The 22,768-nt window shown below is 35.9% G+C and overlaps 1 protein-coding gene across 1 annotated transcript in view; it reads right to left on the reverse strand.

Annotated features, from left to right (window-relative positions):
• BRWD3 (bromodomain and WD repeat domain containing 3) overlaps nt 1-22,768 on the reverse strand; it is a 156,966-nt gene that overhangs the window by 128,555 nt on the left and 5,643 nt on the right. Inside the window, exons 5-6 of the mRNA XM_027533282.1 lie at nt 14,901-15,051; nt 13,128-13,226 (exon numbers count right to left, since the gene is read on the reverse strand). Of these exons, the coding sequence (XP_027389083.1) occupies nt 13,128-13,226; nt 14,901-15,051 (250 nt within the window). The remainder of the gene's footprint in view (nt 1-13,127; nt 13,227-14,900; nt 15,052-22,768) is intronic.

A 22,768-nucleotide genomic window follows, 5' to 3' on the forward strand; every position in this document is an offset into this window, starting at 1 on the left:
GACCCTTGGTTCAATCCAGGTCTCTTGATTCTAGTTCAATAGTCTTCATACATTTCAATGCTGTTTATTTAATGACATTATAGGAAATACAACCTAATATAATCCTGAAACAGAAAATAACTTCAACATCAAAAATTCTACATTATATTCTTCAATATTCCCTCTACCTGCAAGACAATGAACAAAAAATCAGCAGGGATTCTGGTATCTATTAAATTGGGTTTTACTGGAAAGTTTACCAAGATCCAAAGAGTATTTTGAAATGGCCATATCAGAGTTGTTAGACCACTCTTCTACTCCACTCATTCTCTATTTACATTGGAGAAAAATCTGTTTTAAAATTATTTTACATTGGCATGGAATATTGAGCTGGTGTTAGAAAATATTTCTAGGCTAAACAAAGGATTGTCGATTCAACAAACAAGAACATCCAGAAAAGCCTTTGTTGCTCACTCAGTCATGTCCAACTCTTTGCGACCCCATGGACTGTAGCCTGCCAGACTCCTCTGTCCATGTAATTCTCCAGGCAAGAATATTGGAGTGGGTTGTCATTCCCTTCTCCAGGGGATCTTCCCAATCCAGGGATCAAACCCAGGTTTCCTGCATTGTAAGCAGATTCTTTACTATCTGAGCCACTATGAGAAGCCCTTAAACAAAATAACAAATTTTTGTATGCTGACCATGTGTTTCTAAAAGACTTACAAGAACAAATGTTGAAAGAATCAAAATCTATTTGGGACTGAAAGAGCAAACTATCAGCTAGGACTGAAAAAGAAAAAAGCAGCTCTGCAATTAATCAGGCTGTGAAGACAGACACAGATAAAGCCAGCTGCAAAGTTAATAGGAAACACTGTTCCTCCCAAGGTCATGCAGCAGTTGTAAACTATCATAATGACCCCTTCTTTGGGTGATGACTGCTTTCTTACCAATGATGCCCCCATCCTCACTTTGTTATTTTCATTTCTTACTGGAATAAGATACCCAATTCCTATACTTCCTTGTTTCATGACAGCACCCAACCCCTAGTTAATCCCCACTTCTCTCAATTTGCCTCAGAAGCAGCCACCAATCCAGAACTAATCCTGGCTTCCTTCAGATTGACCTCAGAATTCTTCAGTGGTAAGCCAAAATTCACAAAAGACACTTCCCTCCTCCCTCTTGTCCAAAGGCCTTCCATGGTCCCTCAGGAGTACACTCCCTCACTATGAGTCAATAAATTTGATTTTGTCAGACTACAGGCTTGTTCCTGGTGGTCTCTGTCTGATAAGACCTTAACAAGGTAAGTCATTTTGAATTACCCCACACATTCAGCAGTTTAGTACTGACAAAAGCCCTCTCCACTCCAAAACAAAAAATTCATGAACCTAAACCTGAAAATCATTAAGCAGAAGAAACGTCACTTCCAATAAAGATGAACAACACACTGAATTCTACTCCTCATATCACAGGAAATATCAATGGTGCTAAGAGAGAATAATGTTTAACCAAAACCAGGTAACTACTCTGTGCAACCCTATGGACTGTAGCCTGCAAGGCTCCTCTGTCCATGGGCTTCTCCAGGCAGCAACACTGGTGTGAGGTGCCATGTTCTCCTCCAGGGATCTTCCTGACCCAGGAAGGGATCTTCCCGACCCAGGAATCAAACCCGTGTCTCATACATCTCCTGCATTGGCAGGCAGGTCCTTTACCACAAGGGCCATCTGGGAAGCCTGGTAACTACTATATCTGCTAGAAAAAACACTGTATCTTCAACTTGGCATTAAGTTCGAGATAGCAGACTCTAATATGATGTCCTGCTTATTTAACTTATATGCAGAGTACATCATGAGAAACGCTGGGGTGGAAGAAGCACAAGCTGGAATCAAGATTGCTGGGAGAAATATCAATAACCTCAGATATGCAGATGACACCACCCTTATGGCAGAAAGTGAACAGGAACTAAAAAGACTCTTGATGAAAGTGAAAGAGGAGAGTGAAAAAGTTGGCTTAAAGCTCAACATTCAGAAAACGAAGATCATGGCATCTGGTCCCATCACTTCATGGGAAATAGATGGGGAAACAGTGGAAACAGTGTCAGACTTTATTTTTCTGTGCTCCAAAATCACTGCAGATGGTGACTGCAGCCATGAAATTAAAAGATGCTTACTCCTTGGAAGGAAAGTTATGACCAACCTAGATAGCATATTGAAAAGCAGAGACATTACTTTGCCAACAAAGGTCCAGCTAGTCAAGGCTATGGTTTTTCCAGTGGTCATGTATGATGTGAGAGTTAGACTGTGAAGAAGGCTGAGTGCCAAAGAATTGATGCTTTTGAACTGTGGTGTTGGAGAAGACTCTTGAGAGTCCCTTGGACTGCAAGGAGATCCAACCAGTCCATTCTAAAGGAGATCAGTCCTGGGTGTTCTTTGGAAGGACTGATGCTAAAGCTGAAACTCCAATACTTTGGCCACCTCATGTGAAGAGCTGACTCATTGGAAAAAACTCTGGTGCTGGGAGGGATTGGGGGCAGGAGGAGAAGGGGACGACAGAGGATGAGATGGCTGGATGGCATCACCGACTTGATGGACATGAGTCTGGGTGAACTCCGGGAGTTGGTGATGGACGGAGGCCTGGAGTGCTGCAATTCATGGGGTCACAAAGAGTTGGACACGACTGAGCGACTGAACTGAACTGAACTGAATATTCTGCCTATAGCATCAAGAAGAAATGTTTTAAAATCCAGCAAAACTCCGTAACAGTAAAGCAAAGTTGTGACCTTCTAGGAAATAACAGCTATACATCTACCTCAAAGACAAACCTCAGGAATATGGGGGTAGGGTAGAGGATGAAACAGGGAGAAGCCTGCTTTCAGCAAAAGCTTAAGACAATCAAAACAGTACCAGGCTCAGCCAATAACTGCTAACCAAATAAAAGACTTAAGGCTTTATACACACAAGGTAGAAAAGATTATTGTTCACAGATCAGGCTCCTTATACCAGACCCATCAACAACATCTTCAAGTACAGTTTTTCAGAAAACAAGCCTTATTTAAAGAGGGCTAAAATATTCTTGGATTAGTCTTTTCTCTTTTATAAAAAAAGTCACATGATTAACATTTATAGTTATATATTTTAATTTTAATTAGAAAATAGAATAGCAGCATATATACCACTTTCTAATTGGTTAAAATGTAGTTCAACATATCATTCAGCTCCTGTAAACAGAGAGGACTATAACAAACCAAGAAAATACTCTGTCAAAAACATCAGACTTCCCTGGTTGTACAATGGATAAGAATCCACCTGCCAGTGCAGGTGACATGGGTTTGATCCGAGGACCAGGAAGGAAGATCCCACATACCATGGAACAACTGTGCCAAAACTACTAAGCCCACAAAACTCTAGAGCCTGTGAACTACCCAAATGCCACAGCTACTGAAGCCTGCACACTCTTGGGACCTGAGAGCTGCCAACTACTGAAGCCCATGTGCTTAGAGCCTCTCCTTCACAACAAGAGAAGCCACCGCAATGAAAAGTCTGTGTACTACAATGAAGAGTAGCCCCCACTCCTCACAACTAGAGAAAGCCACATACAGCAGCAGAGACCCAGCGTAATCAAAATAGATAAATAATTTTAAAATGTATACATAAAAAAAGAACATTGGAAATTGACTCATGAAATTCAGTGTTAACTCAAGATTTAAAATGACTAGTAGTGTTTTCTGTGTGAAGCTTGGCTTTGGATTTCCCAAAATAGCTCTGCATGCATGAGTGCCTACTAAGTCACTTCAGTAGAGTCCAACTCTTTTGTGACCCCATGGACTGTAGCCTGTCAGGCTCCTCTGTCCATGGAACTCTCCAGGCAAGAATACTGAAGTGGGTTGCATGACCTCCTCTAGAGTATCTTCCCAACTCAAAGATCGAATCCATGCCTCTTAGGTCTCCTGCATTGGCTGGTGGGTTCTTTACCACTAGAGCTAACTGGGAAGCAAATTAACATAAAGTCTCAAAAGAAGCCAGAAAAAAAAATGAATTTTAATGAAATCTGAAAACTGTAGTAGAAGCAAAACAGAACTATTTCTTTCATGTATTTGATGCTATTATGAATCAAATTAGGTCTCTGAAACCTTAATCACATAGAGTAACAGCTTTACAGTCTTTAAGGCTGAGGCCATTCCAACCCCCTAAACACCCATCCACAGTACAATTTAAATAAAACTAGTAAGTCCTAAGGCTATTGGTATTCATGGTCATTGAATGTCTTATTGCTAGATAATATTAAGATATGGCAAAGAACAGTATTTCTAATTCCATTCAGCCTTTCTGCAAAGTTCACTTAATTTGAGGATAAATATTCTAAATCTTCATTTGACTATATTCTTCTAAACCATTTCATTTGATTTGGTTATTATACACAGACATTTTAGACTGCCTTTTCTTCCAACTAAACAAATCTATAACTGTTTACAGCTTCCCTTTGTGAACTATAAATATAAAATTCTATTTCTATAAGGTACTGAGTAAATATATATAACAAGTACTAAAAGATCCTTTTAGAATACTTTGATGTATGTTGAAAGAAAAAGTGAAAGAAATGACAAAGAATGATAAGGAAAGGAAAAAACTGTCCATAACAGAATTAAACAGAAACTCTTTTTTCATTATACTTTACATGATCATACTAAGACAATAAAATCTATTTTCCTTCAAATAAAGCAAATAAAATTATTTGCCCTAATATTAATACGTTGATTCCAGAAATGAATATGAGGGGCTAGAAACTCACACAAGCTATAAAAAACCATAAAAATGCCTTTAAAAGGGATGCTTCCATTTCCATGTAACAGCAATTATAGCACTTCCATTCATTTAATATTTAGTGAGGACTCACAATGTAGAACATAAAAAAAGACTGAGTTTATATTCCACTTCTAATCACTTGCAGGTGTGACAGGAATTCCTTGATCCTCTCCAGATATTAAAAAAAAAAGGTAATAACTTTAGAAGCAACTTGCTTCGTGCAGAATTATCAAGCACAAAAAGGAGGAAGGTGAAGTGGAGGGAAGAAAGCAACAAACAGCAAGGCCTAGCCGAAGACTGATCCATGGGCAAGAGATAAAAACTACATAAAATCAGAGAGGAAGGATGACAAATATTTCTGGCAGAAACCCTGTCACCTCAGCCAAATAAGGCATAAATTAGACTCCTTTCTTTCAGTTTATATTTACATATTAACACGAGGCAGATTTCCCACCTCCAAGTGAATTCTGGCTTTAAGTGTGACATATAACCATACAGTGGCCAATAAGTCAAGAGCCAATCAATGCTAAATGGAAGCTTATGAAAACAAATAAATATTAATTTGTCTATAGAGTGGATGAGCTCGATAAAGGACAGAAATGGTATGGACCTAACAGAAGCAAAAGATATTAAGAAGAGATAGCAAGAATACACAGAAGAACTGTACAAAAAAGATCTTCACGACCCACATAATCACGATGGTGTGATCACTGACCTAGAGCCAGACATCCTGGGATGTGAAGTCCAGTGGGCCTTAGAAACCATTACTACGAATAAAGCTAGTGGAGGTGATGAAATTCCAGTTGAGCTATTCCAAATTCTGAAAGATGATGCTGTGAAAGTGATGCACTCAATGTGCCAGGAAATTTGGAAAACTCAGCAGTGGCCACAGGAATGGAAAAGGTCAGTTTTCATTCCAATCCCAAAGAAAGGCAATGCCAAAGAATGTTCAAATTACCGCACAATTGCACTCATCTCACACACTAGTAAAGTAATGCTCAAAATTCTCCAAGCCAGGCTTCAGCAATATGTGAACCGTAAACTTCCTGATGTTCAAGCTGGTTTTAGAAAAGGCAGAGGAACCAGAGATTAAATTGCCAAAATCCGCTGGATCATGGAAAAAGCAAGAGAGTTCCAGAAAAACAACTATTTCTGCTTTATTGACTATGCCAAAGCCTTTGACTGTGTGGATCACAATAAAGTGGAAAATTCTGAAAGAGATGGGAATACCAGACCACCCGATCTGCCTCTTGAGAAATTTGTATGCAGGTCAGGAAGCAACAGTTAGAACTGGACATGGAACAACAGACTGGTTCCAAATAGGAAAAGGAGTTCATCAAGGCTGTATATTGTCACCCTGTTTATTTAACTTATATGCAGAGTATATCATGAGAAACGCTGGGCTGGAAGAAACACAAGCTGGAATCAAGATTGCCAGGAGAAATGTCAATAATCTCAGATATGCAGATGACACCACCCTTATGGCAGCAAGTGGAGAGGAACTAAAACGCCTCTTGATGAAAGTGAAGGTGGAGAGTGAAAAAGTTGGCTTAAGGCTCAACATACAAAAAACGAAGATAATGGCATCCAGTCCCACCACTTCATGGGGAATGGATAGGGAAACAGTGGAGACGGTATCAGACTTTGTTTTTCTGGGCTCCAAAATCACTGCAGATGGTGACTGCAGCCATGAAATTAAAAGACGCTTACTCCTTGGAAGGAAAGTTATGACCAACCTAGATAGCATATTCAAAAGCAGAGACATTACTTTGCCAACAAAGGTCCGGCTAGTCAAGGCTATGGTTTTCCCTGTGGTCGTGTATGGATGTGAGAGTTGGACTGTGAAGAAGGCTGAGTGCCAAAAAATTGATGCTTTTGAACTGTGGTGTTGGAGAAGACTCTTGAGAGTCCCTTGGACTGCAAGGAGATCCAAACAGTCCATTCTGAAGGAGATCAGCCCTGGGATTTCTTTGGAAGGAATGATGCTAAAGCTGAAACTCCAGTACTTTGACCACCTCATGTGAAGAGTTGACTCATTGGAAAAAATTCTGATGCTGGGAGGGATTGGGGGCAGGAGGAGAAGGGGACGACGGAGGATGAGATGGCTGGATGACATCACTGACTTGATGGACGTGAGTCTGTGTGAACTCCGGGAGTTGGTGATGGATAGGGAGGCCTGGCGTGCTGCGATTCATGGGGTTGCAAAGAGTCGGACATGACTGAGCGACTGATCTGATCTGATCTGATCTGAGCTGTGCAAGGTATAAATTACAAGCCTACTATGCAAATTATAGGACACCACTATATGTCAACTATACTAAAGATAAAAGGGGTAAAACAAAAAAAGGTTTAGAGTGTTACTGCATCATACTCTTCACTCAGTTTAGAAATACAAGAATGTACATTTGTTCCTTGGGTATTACATTAAGCCACAAACTAAAATGAACAAGCTATCTTGCTGCCATTTCTATAATTTTATGAAAACTGTTCAGATTGTGATAATTAGGACAATTTCTGAAATCTTTACCATTATGGGTAATAACTATAATACTAGTTCTTCCAAATACCCATTTTGAACAGACATGAAACAGATTTTTAAAATTATTTCTGTACTGAAAAACTAGCTCATAGCAAATTTGTGTTGGTGTGAAATTATATTTTCAAATTTTAGTGTGACCACTACACAGTTTCCAAGACAACTACTAATTTTTAAAGGGATAAAGAAGTAAAAATACGTAGTGACTAGAGTGTAAGATCTCAAATAATACTACAAATATTAATTACATATGCCCCAAGATTTCTTTGAGTGGCATTAGGTATTAATACTGTTTTGAACAAAAAAGGACTCACAGACATAGGAAACTTATGAATACCTAAAGGGATAGTGGACAGGAAGGAAGAAAATTTAGGAGATTGGGATTAACCTATATACACTACTATTTATAAAATAGATTAAATAAGGACCTACTGTATAGTACAGGGAACTATATTCAGTATCTTAACCTACAATGGAAAAGAATCTGAGAAGTAGATAAATATACATATAACTGAATCACTTTGCTACACACCTGAAACTAATATATTATAAATTAACTATACTTCAATTTTAAAAAAAGGTTAAAAAAGATTAAGACACAGACTTAATATGAAAAAGGACTATTTTTAATTCAGTTCAAGTTTCTTCCTCTGATTTAATTTGACACAAAGCAAAATCAACTTGATTAGTTAAGCATACAGCTAATGAGGTAGAATGACCAGAGCTTAATAATAATATAATATACTGTAAATATAGGCACTGTCCCTGCCCTAAAGGAATTTGGAAATTTACTCCTGGTACACTTAAGTCACATACATTTAAAGTACTACAGTTGTTAGCCTGAAGAGTATGTGGGAAGTAACTCCCAAATTTCATTCCATGCTCCCTCCCCTCCATTTCATTAAATTACTAAATAATGTTGCTAACTGCACAGAAGATGGAAACATTTGAATACATAATCCAATATAGTAGAGAGTCCAGATAAGGTCAAAATTTCTTGGATTTGGCCAAAGACAACTTTAAAACTCTGACTGGAAAAAAAAGTAGCACAATGTGATTTTTAAAGGGAATTACTAAACTCATAATAGGAAAAGTTAAAGTCAGCTTTTAAGTACAAAAATTGGAAACACTCCAGGTTAAGTATGTAGAGTGAATATTAGTCAATAGATTATTAGCAAATTATGCACCTATCCAGAGGGCTGCTTACTGGTTCCCACATAGGTCTAGATATGCACTGTCCATTAGCTATATGTGCTTACAGAATGTCAAATTACTTAAAATTTCACAAAATTAAAAACTTAGGGGCTTCCCTGGTGATACAGTGGTAAAAAATTCTCCCTCTAATGCAGGGGACACTGGTTCTATACGTGGTCCAGGAAGATCCCACATGCTGCGGAGCAACTAAGCCCATGTGCTATAACTACTGAGCACTCTAGAGCCAGTGCTCCACAACAAGAGAAGCCACTGTAATGAGAAGCCTGCACATTGCAACCAGAGAAAAGCCCGCCAAAAAATAACTAAAATTAAAAAGAAAAACTTAGACCTCAGATACAATAGCCACATGTGACTAGTGGCTACTGTTTCAGATATCACAGGATAGAACATCTCCATTATCACTGAAAGTTCTATTGGACAGCACTATTCTACATAAAATGTCAGTTCAAATGAGTGCCAAGAAATGACTAGTAAAATTCTAACATTACTGAATAAAATTGTAAACGTCGGACATATCTATTTACAATAAAAATTCTAAAGAAAGTAGGAATAGAAGGGAACATTCTCAACCTGATAAAGAGCATCTATAATCATACTTAATGGTGAGATTTCCCACTTTCCCTCTAAGATCAGCAACAAGGCAAGGACATCCAGTTTCATTACTTCAATTCACCAGTGTACTTCAGGTATTAGCAGTTCAATGCAAAAAAAAAAAACAAAAACAAAAACAAAACAGTATAAGGCAAACACGATTAGAAAGGATAAAGTAAACCTGTTTTTACTTGAAGATAAAATGATCATCCATGTAGAGAATCCCAAAGAATCTCAAAAAACTAGAGGCTATTTGATGTAGTTAGTGGAACTGTAGATTTAGTGATATATATATATATATATATATATATATATACACACACACACACATATATACACACACACACACATACATATATATGTATATTTTCTACTTACTGAAAAATGAAATTTTAAAATATCATCAGAAACCCAGGAAATTCTTAGGGAAAAATTTCATCACAAAACATTGCTGTGAGAAATTTAAAAAGATTTAAATAAATGGAGAATTATACTATGTTCCTGGAATTAAAGGCTTAATGTTGCTACAATATTAATTTTCCCAAAATTCATCTATAGCTTCAAAGTAATCCCAAACAAAATCTATGTCACTTTTTTTAAATAGAAATTGATACTCTAATTCTAAAATTATACCTTGCTAGTAGAACACAGAATGAGATAGCTACTTTTGAAATAATTTGACAGTGTCTTAAACTTAAACATGCACTTACCATAGGATCCAATAATCCACTACCTAGCTATTTACCCAGAGAAATGAAAATAGATGTTCATGCAACAATGTGTACAAGTATATTTATAGGCCTTTATTTATAAAATCCAAAATACGGAACCCAAATGCCCATCAACTGATGAATGAACAAACAGACTGTAGTATATCCATACAACAGAATACAACTTGGTAAAATGATATGCATGAATCAGAAGAATTTGATCTAACCAAAATCAAACAAGCACAAAAGGCTACATACTGTATAATTGCATTAAGATAACATTCTAAATAAGGCAAAAGTACAGTGATAGAGATTAGTGGTTTCTAGGGATTGAGGAATAGGGGACTGACTCTAAGGAGGCAGGAAAGAAATTTAAGGAGTGATACAAATGTTCCATATTTGTATTGTGCTAGTGGTGGTTATATAAATGTATACATTTGTCAAAACTCATTGAACTGCACATTTAAAAAGGCAGAACTTGGGAATTCCCTGGTGGTCCAGTGGTTAGGACTCAACTTTCACTGCCAGCCAGGTTCAATCCCCGGTTGTGGAACTAAGATTCCACAAGCCTCATGGCAGGGACCAAAAGAAAAAAAGGGGAGAACTTTTTATGTGAATCGTACATACACCGTAATGTACTTGACTTAAAAAAAAAAAAAGTAATGTGGCTAATTCTCAATCTTCTGAGTGCTGTTACAAAGTATTGGTAACATCTGTTGGTTCTGGTTTGTTTTTCGGGCTGGGATTGAACCAGGACCTTGGCAGTGACAGCACAAAGTCCTGACCACTGGACTGTCAGGGAACGCCCCATGAAATGGTTCAGAAATAAACGAAAGACAAGCAGTGTAATGTATGCCAGCCACATAAGCAGTGTAATGTATGCCAGCCACATACTTCTCTGGGCTATGGATTTTTCTTCTGTAAATAGGGGTTTTACAACCCAGTTTCCCAAATTTGTTACCAGGAAACTTTCAGAATGTTACAGGGAAAATGATTTCTACTGTCAAACTACTTAGATAATGTTTTCCCAAAGATGATTCACAATGCATTTTAGTATATGAGCAGTCCTACATGTAGTCATTTTTTCCCATATTTTTTTAAACTCAGTGTTTTTCACATTTACTTGACCAAGATAAGAAATAATATTAATAAAAGATCTTTCTAGTACTAAGATTCTTATAAAACCTTTAAGACTTACTTTCATGATTAAGCTTTATTTACATAGGGGAACTATAAAACTAACTGTTTTGGAAAACTATACCCCACCATGAGAAAACTATTTCAAAGGACAAATTTTAAAAGATCTTCTATTCATCTTATTTACTTTCCTAGTCAACTCCCTTGAGTTTTTATCAGGTTCTGAATTCTAAATATGTTGAATTTAAGTATCTTGACTAGTACATACTACATGAAAATATATCATATTTGAATTATCTCTATTCTAATAGCTCCTCCCCAAATAACATGGCAGATTTAAGAATGTGAAAGCATCAATGACAGGGACACTAAAATTCCTAAGCAATTAACATTATGATTAACAAAGTGATTAAATCAAATTATCTAAGTAATTTGACAGTAGAAATCATTCTCCCTGTGTAAAAAACCAATAAAAGTTCAAATGCATATGTGCAGTATTAGAATTTTTTAAAAGAATAAAGAAATATTGAAAACCTAATACTCTAAAGACTGTTCTTCAGCGCTTCACATGTGACCACTGAAGGAAGCATAAAGCATATAAACAATATTGATAGTGTAGCTAAAACTATTATATCATCTGAACATAAATAAATACATGAATAATAAAAGCTATCTCAATTTATTCAATCAATTATCAATAAAGCTTAAGGGAAAAGTGAACACCAGAAAAATTCTGGATGGTGAACAAACTACTCCGGAAAATGAAAAAAAGTGTTAAAAACACCATGTTAAATTAGACCGAACCTAGCAATGGCAACCACTCCAGTATTCTTGCCTGGAAAATCCCATGGACTGAGGAGCCGGGTTGGCTGCAGTCCATGGGGTCGCTAAGAGTCGGACACGACTGAGCGACTTCACTTTCACTTTTCACTTTCATGCATTGGAGAAGGAAATGGCAACCCACTCCAGTGTTCTTGCCAGGAGAATCCCAGGGACGGGGGAGCCTGGTGGGCTGCCGTCTATGGGGTCGCATAGAGTCGAACACGACTGAAGCGACTTAGCAGCAGTAGTCTACTTTTTCTGGTAAAATCCAGGCTATCAAAGAGTACTGTTGGCAATACAGATAAAAGAATCCAAAGTTATCTTAATAATGCTTATGAATCTTTTATCAATGACTTCATCTAAATATTTTAATAATTATTTCTAGTCTAAATTTATTTAACCTTTTTGGGTAAATAAGTTCTACAAGCTAATTATGTATTCTTATTTTTCAATTTGAATTTAAGGCATATTCTCTAGGCACTAGGCACTAAATAAAGTAATTTAATTTTTCAGAAGAGTGAGAAAACAGGAAAACAGAGTGGCAGTTACTCATCTATCTGCTTGGTTCTATACAGTCTTTATAAATGGTTTTGTTAGCTAGATCTTCTCAGGAACCACTACTAGCATTTCTTTATGATGTTTTGGCCAGAGATGACCCAGGATAATATGTAAAGGACATATGAATTTCAGTAAACTACATATGGGAAGGGTGATATTTCTTTCTTTTAATAAAGATAAAACTTATTACATCATTATAAGTTTGGCAAGCAGATATAAGAAAAATGTATTTTTATTTCCTTCTAAAATCTGTCTTTACATAGTTCCCTGTAAAATCTTTGAGCTTGGCACAGAAATATGTAAATACACTTCCATATGGCTAAAAACACCTGAAGTATATAAAAAAGGAAATGCTTCTGCTAAGAAAGAAAAAGACAGGAGAGGAGAGAAGTGGAAGGGGGAGGGGAGGATGGGGGAGGCAGAGAGGGGAGAGGAGGAAGGGGGATAGAGAGGGGAAGGGGAGAGGAGCAAAAAAGGAGGGGTCTTAGGGAGGGGAAGGAGAGGGGAGAGGAGGGAAAAAAGAAGGGAGGAGGATGTGGGGAGGGGAGGGGAGGAGGGGAAGAAAGAAAATGAATTAAAAAAAGTCACCTTTTACAAAACTATGATTATATTTGCTTTAAGTAAAAATGCTTTAAAAAAAATCTGGACCAACCATGAAACACCTCAAAATGTAAGCATTTACATTTCAAATTTAATTCTGGTACGTATTTTTGGCTTTATAATGAGTTCAGGAAGGAACAAATCAAGAATGTGTTTATAACTCACATGGACATTACTCACCCACATTTGGAGGTTTCACATAATTTACAGGTAGTTCTGGAGGTCTGCCTCTATGTAGAGCTGCAAAAGCAGAGCCATTCCATAGTGTACTCTTACAGTCTATACAAAAAGATTCAAAAGTTAGTCAAGGCGTAGAATATTTTTTAAACTGTACTTCAGAGGCAAATGTCTATTTTCAATTTCATTTGTTGAAATACATTTATAACTATTAAAACCACAATAAGAAAATAACATATATATGTTTAAACATGCTATAATCTATATTATGAAAGGTAAACACCAATGCCTTCATGTTATCATCAGGATATTTTATTTTCTGTGCTGATCTAGAATCAAAGCTCTTATTATACATATATTTGAGTCTTATGTAAATATGTCATGGATTAATAAGGTTTTAAGTTTATATTGGTCCCCTTCTGGATCTTTAGGCTTACACATGTCTACTCATATAAAACTGTATAAGCAAGGAAATGAATACAGCACAAGTATGCCAGGTAAAGTTCAGAAATTTATACTTTGTGTATGCTCATGTTATAGAGTGACTGCCAGTACTGTAACAGGTAACAACACTACGTATCAGGTGAAAACTGAGTAAAAATAGTTGTGTTTTTGTCTTTAATGTTTATGTCAAAATTCAAGCAAATATGAAATATTCCTAATAATTCAACTTTGAAACAAAAGTATTCTACTAATCTCCCGAAAGATGTCAAGCTACTGAATTGAAGAATTTCCTTAAATTATAAAATGAGATAATAAAAAACTGGTATCATTTATGCAACCATTTCTTTATCTTTGTGAATTAGGATTTTTAAAAACATTTGCTAAAAAAGCAAAACAGAAATAAATTGGTTGCTGGATAGACCTGAAGTATTTAATTCATTAAGGCATCCTTAACACCTAATTACACATTTTTATGTTCAGAAAATTCTATCTGTATAATTTACATACTGGGGTTCCACGTAAAACTTTGGGGAAGACTTCCCTGGTAGTCCAGTGGTTAAGAATCCATCTGCCAATACAGAGGACACAGATTCAATCCCTGGTCCAGGAAGATTCCACATGCCATAGGGCAACTAAGCCTGTGTACCACAACTACTCACATGAGCTCACATGCCACAGCTACTTAAGTCCTAGAGCCTAGAGCCTGTGCTCCACAACAAGAGAAGCCACTGTAATAAGAAGCCCAAGCACCAGAACTAGAGAGGAGCCCCTGTTCACCACAACTAGAAAAAGCCTGCACACAGCAACAAAGACCCAGTGCAGCCATAAATCAATTAATAAATTAAAAAAACAACTTTGGGGAAAATCTGTAAAAGAATGAAAAAGAGTGGAGTAGAGAAACTGTTACTGAAAAATGAAGGATTGATACTTTTGTTTAAACATCTTTAAATATAAACATCTTGACAGATAATAAATTTACTTGTTATGAAATACCCCTTGTGATTAGAATATCAAGAGTCAAAGATTAAGAACATCAAAATGTAATGAAAGAATATTTTACATATTTATACTGTACTAATCAAAGCAGTGATCTTTTGAGATCTCTATTCCACAGGATTACAAAGAGATTTTATATTCTTTACCTCTACAGTATTCACTGTTTTACAGAAAAGGGCTCCATTTAGGCCTCTAGAAATTTACTTGTACACTAGGAAAATAAAAACAAGACTGGCAAGATAAGAAACACTAGAATAAAATTAGTATTTAGAAAAGCCTAGGAACATTTCATTCACATAAAAATATTCCTTTCTCTAAAAACTGTAAAAATCTTACCTTTGGCATCCCTTAACAGAGACTGCCGACCAACACCGAGTAATGTCTGTACCCCAGGAACACTCTGAGGGATCTCCTTATCTAGTAAGGGACCAATCCGCTCACAAATTTTAAGGAGGTAGTCTGGAGGAATGTGTGCATTGGCTGCCACCTAAAAAGCATAAATAAAATACAGGAAAACAAATTTGGTTTAAAAACATTACCAAACTGCTCCAACATAGAACAAAGTACAATTTTAAAGTACACAACAAGGAAAATAACATTTACAATATTTAACACTTCAACAAAATTTAGGAAACAGCTACAAAGAATTAAGGACCATTTAAACAAATATTAACATGTAAATTAATTTTGGGCTCCAAAATCACTGCAGATGGTGATTGCAGCCATAAAATTAAAAGACGCTTACTCCTTGGAAGGAAAGTTATGACCAACCTAGATAGCATATTCAAAAGCAGAGACATTACTTTGCCAATAAAGGTCCATCTAGTCAAGACTTTGGTTTTCCCTGTGGTCGTGTATGGATGTGAGAGTTGGACTGTGAAGAAAGCTGAGCACCAAAGAATTGATGCTTTTGAACTGTGGTGTTGGAGAAGACTCTTGAGAGTCCCTTGGACTGCAAGGAGATCCAACCAGTCCATTCTGAAGGAGCTCAGCCCTGGGATTTCTTTGGAAGGAATGATGCTAAAGCTGAAACTCCAGTACTTTGGCCACCTCATGCGAAGAGTTGACTCATTGGAAAAGACTCTGATGCTAGGAGGGATTGGGGGCAGGAGCAGAAGGGGATGACAGAGGATGAGATGGCTGGATGGCATTACTGACTGGATGGACATGAGTCTGAGTGAACTCCGGGAGTTGGTGATGGACAGGGAGGCCTGGTGTGCTGCCATTCATGGGGTCGCAAAGAGTTGGACACGACTGAGCCACTGAACTGAACTGAACATGTAAATGACAAGGCAGTTTAACTTACTTTTACATGTTTTGATTAAATCATTTGCTTAGCTGTTAATCTTATACAAATAAGTGTTACAAAACAGCAAAAATGAGCATGTCTAAAACCTAAAGAAGTACAAAGAGGATGGCTTAATTCTACTAGTACTTGATCAGCAGTGATAAACTAATCAAGAATCAGAGAATCTAGATTCTATATAAATGATAATGCAAACAAAGGTAGTACATCCATAAAACTCCCACTTAAGCCCCTTTAGGATCAACAGTACATATTTGCTTAATTAAAGCAGCACTCTTTCCCTAAAAAAGCTAATTGGTTTTCAAAAGAGTATAAAATTAATGATAATTTTATATACCATGTTTTAAACAACTAAGCTATATACTCAAAATTCAATGTAACAACTCATTTTTAAAACACAGTTTTTGAAGATGGTTGAATGCAGACAGGAATGAGACAATAAAACAACAAAAGTGGTTTCCATTTTTTATCTAAGCTAGTGTTAAAGTTACTGATGTGTTTCATCAATACCTAATTATTAAAACAGTAAACAGAGTAAACTAGAATATTAAAAATCCTTAGACAAAAAGAACATCTACATTCTCATCTTGACAAAAGGTCCTAAAATCTATCTAGTTATATAGTTACAATGCCAATCTTTATAAGTGCTATAGAGAGAGCAACACCTATGTGTGCGTGTACCTGCCATCACATAGGACACACATCAATATATTACCACCAAATCAAGAACAATATAGTACAAAAGATAATTTTGTAACTCAACCTTAATGATCACCAGCAGAAGAGATTTTGTCTGTTCTTGATAAATATTGGTTCATTGAATCAATGAATAAATAAAAACCAAAGTCTACTTATAAGCAATATCAGAAGAATTCACAGAGGAAAAATGTTTCTCCTATCAGATTGTTTTCTTAGGAAACACAGGTTGAAGAACTACAATCCAACATGTACGTAGGATCTGAGGATAAGTGATCCACTATGACTTTTTAAAATTACTTATTGCCAATTATCTTTTACAAACCCCCTCAAAAACCTTTTTTTTTTTTTTTTTCCCACATGACATGACATGTGGGATTTTAGTTCCAGACCTGGGATAGAACCCATGCCTCCTTCAGTGGAAGTATTAACCACTGGACCATCAGAGGAGCCCCCACAAACCAATTTTGATCTACCCAAATCACTGGGGCCTGCGCAACTGTCATGATGGTCAGGAAGAATGGCAAGTTAATCTGATTACTTTTCATTTGCATCTGGATTGGGACAAAGGATCAAGCAAATTCTTTCAGTTATTTCACACAACTCTAGTTGTGTTTCTAAGCAATTAACTACATAGAACTAAAATAATACATGCAATATTGAAGTCAAAGCAGGTGATGATTCAATTTAAAAGCCATTTTTTGTTGTTGTTGTTGTTACCTAGAGACACTGATAGGCTTCCTTTAAGAATCCACCTGCAATGCATAAGACCTGGGTTGGAGACCTGGGTTCAGTCTCTGGGTTGGGAAGATCCCCTGGAGAAGAGAAAGGCTACCCACTCCAGTATACTGGCCTGGAGAATTCCATGGACTGTATAGTCCATGGGGTCACAAAGAGTCGGACACAACTGAGCAACTTTCCCTTTTCAGAGACACTGATATCCTAGAATCCTAGTTTGTAATTCATCCTCTCCACAAGAGGGCATTCCTAAATAGGCCTACACACAAATATAATTAGTACTCCCTAAAATATATACATCACAAATAAAAAAGCCTTAAAATACAGCATATTAACATCTATAATAGTCTGTGCCTTTTTCCCAAAAAAAACTGTCTTGTGTAAACTGGGCTTCTGTTAACATTTTCCACCAAGTAAATATTATAAGAAGGCTTTACACATGATGGTAGTTGATGTCTTCAGGGGCATTTTCTTTTTCTCATTTCATTACCATCTCAAGAGTTACAAAAAGCTAACTACCCTGGAACTTGTAATATACAGTAATATATACCCAGAAAATAGGAGTTCTCTGATATGAATTTTTAGAATTACTGTCTTATAGAAACCTGTCAGATTTATGTCTTTTTTATGATTATATAAATTTTATTAAGAATCAAGCTAATACAATTATGTGGAGTTTGAAAATAAAATAAAATTAATTAAAAAAAAATAAAAATAAAAAAGGTTTATGACAAAAAAAAAAAAAAGAATCAAGCAGCAAGAAAAGGACAAAAAAATAAATAAATATAATCTTACTTCAAAAAACCCTTACTACTTAAAGTTGAATATTCCAACAATTATGTCTTAAACTGAAATCTTAGGCCCCCTGGCTACTTCATTTTATAAAAACAATGATGTTTAGGGACTTCCCTGATGGTCCAGTGGCTAAGACTCCAGGTTTGACCGTTGGTCAGAGAACTAGTTCTCACATGCCACAACTAAGAGTTTGAATGCTATAACTAAAGATCCCACATGCAGCAACAAAGATCAAAGATCCTGCCTGCCACAACTAAGACGGATGTCTGTGTACACCCAAATAAATAATGAAAACAAATTTTTAAAAAAATGATGTTTGATTTTCAGGTGTGTGTGTGTATGTGTATGTGCGTGCACACACGGGTGTGCACGTGCACGCTCATTTCTGTCTGACTCTTTGTGACCCTGTGGACTGTAGCTACCGAGGCTCCTCTGTCCATGGAATTTTCCAGACAAGAATACTGGAATGAGTTGCCATTTTCTCCTCCAGGGGATCGTCCCAACCCAGGGATTGAACCTACGCCTCTTGTGTGTCTCCTGCATTGGCAGGTGGATTCTTTACCATTTGCACCAACAATCATATAAACTTTTTATCATTTCCTCAGTAATTTTAAAAAACAGAATCATTAATTGAGCAACTAAAACAAGGCTCATCTACTCTTAAATTCTCCCCCTTGAAAATCTGCATTATAAACTATTAAATTTTTTCACAAGTTTGCTTTTCACCCTATACAACAGAAACATTACTCAACTTCTAGGCTGCTGCTGCTGCTGCTAAGTCGCTTCAGTCGTGTCCGACTCTGTGCAACCCCAGAGACGGCAGCCCACCAGGCTTCCCTGTCCCTGGGATTCTCCAGGCAAGAACACTGGAGTGGGTTGCCATTTCCTTCTCCAATGTGTGAAAGTGAAAGTGAAAAATGAAAGTGAAGTCGCTCAGTCGTGTCTGACTCCTAGCGACCCCATGGACTGCAGCCTACCAGGCTCCTCTGTCCATGGGATTTTCCAGGCAAGAGTACTGGAGTGGGGTGCCATTGCCTTCTCCCAACTTCTAGGCAGTCCCATTCAAAAATTCATTCCTCTAAAATCAATAAAAATTTGATTATAAAACAGTACTAGAGGAACATAGATTCTATCAACACAATGGCAATAACAATATTTTTGAGTTTGAACATGCTCTTCTCCTTTAAATAAAATTAGCAGGCTTCCAGACTTTATCAGCACAGTTCTTGCAATAAGTTTCTTCTAAATCAAACTTCAGGACTTTTAAGTGGTATAAACGTTTACTTCAATGCATTTTCTTTGATTAAAGCTGGAATTTCTTAAAGGTGATCTTTTTAAACATAAGAACTCTTATCTACACTCAGTAATTATATTTCTAAGTTTTTAAAAAAATTCTGTATTAGAATTACAGGTGAATATAATGCAATATATAATAAAATATAATATCAAAAATATGTATTAAAATATTCTATGAAATTAATGCCTTATTAAAAGCCATTTTTTGACTAAAACTCAAAGCATTCTAATTTCAATTATTTAACCAAGTTTCTCTTTCTGGAATATAATGACCAACAAGTAACAGAACAAGTGCTTTCAGATTGGAAGAACAAAACCATTCTCTAAAAACACAGTTCAAGAGTATAATACAAACTTCTGCATTATTTTGTAAAAAAAACTCCAAGGAGTTAAATTATAAAACTTTTGAACTGGAAGGATCCTTATATATAATTAATTCCACATCTGAGTAGGAAAAACAGATTCAGAGAAGTGATGTCCAATGTCACAATGAATGGATAGCAATCTGGGTCTCTCTGCCCACTGTTATTTCTATTACTGCCCCATTAAGGCAGCTGAAAAATAATGGTAATTAACACAAAGACTGCAAAAAATTAAAACTATAAATCTAAATAAACTGAAAGAAATTAAATGAAACCTAGATTATAAATAAACCTTCATAACAGGAAGACTAGCTGACCTAAAGAGCAAATCTAACAACTGAAATTACCACACTTCAGAATCATTATGACTACTGAGAAGACCAGAGAGATCCTACTAGTCATAATTAGTTAAAAGAAATCCAGTTGGGCACTGAATAAAACACAAAGGGTCCCTAATCTCAGGGGGCCAGGCCTGCACCAAGAGCTATATTTGAAATACTAATTTTCTGATGGCCAGGATAATATTTTTACTTTGGCGTTTTGAAATAATAGGATCAGACAAGTAACTAAAAAACGAAGAAAACAGAATTGTGTATTTTATTTTCTAACTAAAATCATGACTACACAGGAAAAATGAAGAATGAAACTGAGAAATATGCTCAAGAAGTAAAATGCAACATTTTATCTGAGATTTAAAATGTTCTTTTTTCTGGTGGAGGAGGGGGAAGAGAAAAAGCACATGCATAGTTTATCACAGGACTTTTTGATATATAGGTACAGAAAACGAAACAGATTTTGAAAAATACAGCAAGGCTTTAAGATAAGCATGATACTCTGAAGTCTAAGAGCCTGAATTACTCAGGTTCTAAAACTGACTAGCTGTTACTCCTTTTGGGAGTGTGACACAGTAGAAAAGACTTGGATTTGAATTTTTCCAGCATCCCCAGGCTCCTACTTATGTGACCTGCAAAGTTATTCAGCCTCTCTGACTCTGAGCTCCCTCATCTGTAAAACAGGGAATAATGATAGCTACTTAATATTATTTGTAAAACAAAACAAAACAAAAAAAAAACCATTCACTTATGCGTTCATTCATTCAGATGTTTAAAGTATAGGGATATAATGAAAGATTAAATTGCTGCCCCAAGAGAATCCATAATCCGAGTTGGGAGAACTAGTAGATAGAAACAAATCAAATCTACAAGTGCCCAGAGGTTTAGTACAGAGAACTAAAGGAATAAAGTACAGTACCTCATTCACCCTGGGGTAGGGGTTCATGTCCAATTTCACACCTGGATTCAAAGTGAAAGTTAACAAGAGAGACAAAGAAAAAGCATTCCAGGCAAAAGAAAACACTTTGTATAGTGCCTAGTACATATATCTCCTCAAGGTTTAAGATGTACCTCCACAACATTAAGTTAAAAAAAAAAATCAAACCCTATCCAAAGTACCATCTGATTTTGAAGGAAAAAATGCATATACTTGTACAAAAAAGAATGAAAGAAAACATTAAAAATTAATAGTTTATTTTCTGCTTGATACATTCCAATAAAATATAAATGTCTACAATATTGAATACCTTTATAATTTCAAAAAATTTGTTTTAATATTTAATGAATTTGAAGGAGAAATGAAAAACTGGGCAGCAAAGGAAAGAAAACAGGCCTTCCCGTTGTAGTAATAATACTGGTTAACAGGGTGGGCTACAGTGTTAAGACTTCCTATCACTTTCTTTTGAAAATATTAATCATTGTTCATAGCATCTTTTTATTAGTTTTAAGATTTCCTCAGAAATGAAACAGGCAGAGCAATCCACCTAGGGCTCAAGTATTCTCTGGGTTATACTGCCTCAAGAAAGTACTAAAAGTACTATAACCTTGAGGTCAGATGATATCAAGACAAGAACTAAGGACCCACCCACATTCTAGAAGTTTCTCAGGAGAGAAAGATCCAATGAAAAGAACTCCGTACTAGCTAGCAGATTAGCATATGTAAAAAGGCATATACCATGAAACACTTTTTTAAAAAGTTAAGAAAATTGAACAAATAAGAACTAGCTAATTATAAAGTGCCATGGTAGGTACTAAAAGGCATAAGAAAAACACTTTCAACAAGGTAATACAAAGTACAAGAAATAAATTAGCAATCATGTGTAGAAAATAAGATTAGGATAAGAAGAAATCAATCAGAAGGGTTGAGGATCCGTGCAACAAGACATGAGAAAAACAGCCCCCCACTTCTTAAAAATCAGTGAATACTGTTCCAGTATTACACTGAATTATTTTCTATAATTCATAAAAATGCAAATAACACTAAATATCTTGTGATATAATGATCATTCTTTGTTTGACTTAACACAGATGCACTTCAAAAACACTCATTTTGGGCTCAATTCTGACACTTTCTAAATGCTCTTTTTTTAATATTACTATTATATATGCCCCTTACCTTATAAAAAAAAAATTACTAGGAAAATTGGGTAGTGATAATTAGCTAGCTAAGAAAACATAAATTCTGGGGTCACAGTTCTTCAGATTTTAATGCTGGTCATTCAAACTCTCTGTTCTATTTTTAAAATATAGTAAAATGTAGTAACCAACTTATTTGTACTCATTTGCATTCTTTCATATTTAACTCATTTGGTCTACATAATAATCTTGCAAAACAGGTAGGGGTTCTTATTTTATAAATGAAGATATTGATTCTCTGAGAGGTTAAGTAACTTGCCCAGGGTGGCTCAGCAAGTAATGACTAAATATTATGGCCTTTTCTACTACCCACAAAATTATATTTGAAAAATGTTAAAGGCATCTGTAAAATATGACATATACATTAAATTGACTTTAAATTACTATTTTAATCCTTACAAAAATTTATTAATCAATCAATAACCAACATCAGTAAAACTTTAACAAAAACACACAAACTAAATAGTCAAATGTCACAAAGGTTCTTTCGGGACAAAATTTTATAAGAAACATTCATCCAATACAAATTCTTATTCTCTTCAT

The sequence above is a fragment of the Bos indicus x Bos taurus genome, chromosome X (assembly GCF_003369695.1).
Source record: "Bos indicus x Bos taurus breed Angus x Brahman F1 hybrid chromosome X, Bos_hybrid_MaternalHap_v2.0, whole genome shotgun sequence".
NCBI lineage: Eukaryota > Metazoa > Chordata > Mammalia > Artiodactyla > Bovidae > Bos > Bos indicus x Bos taurus.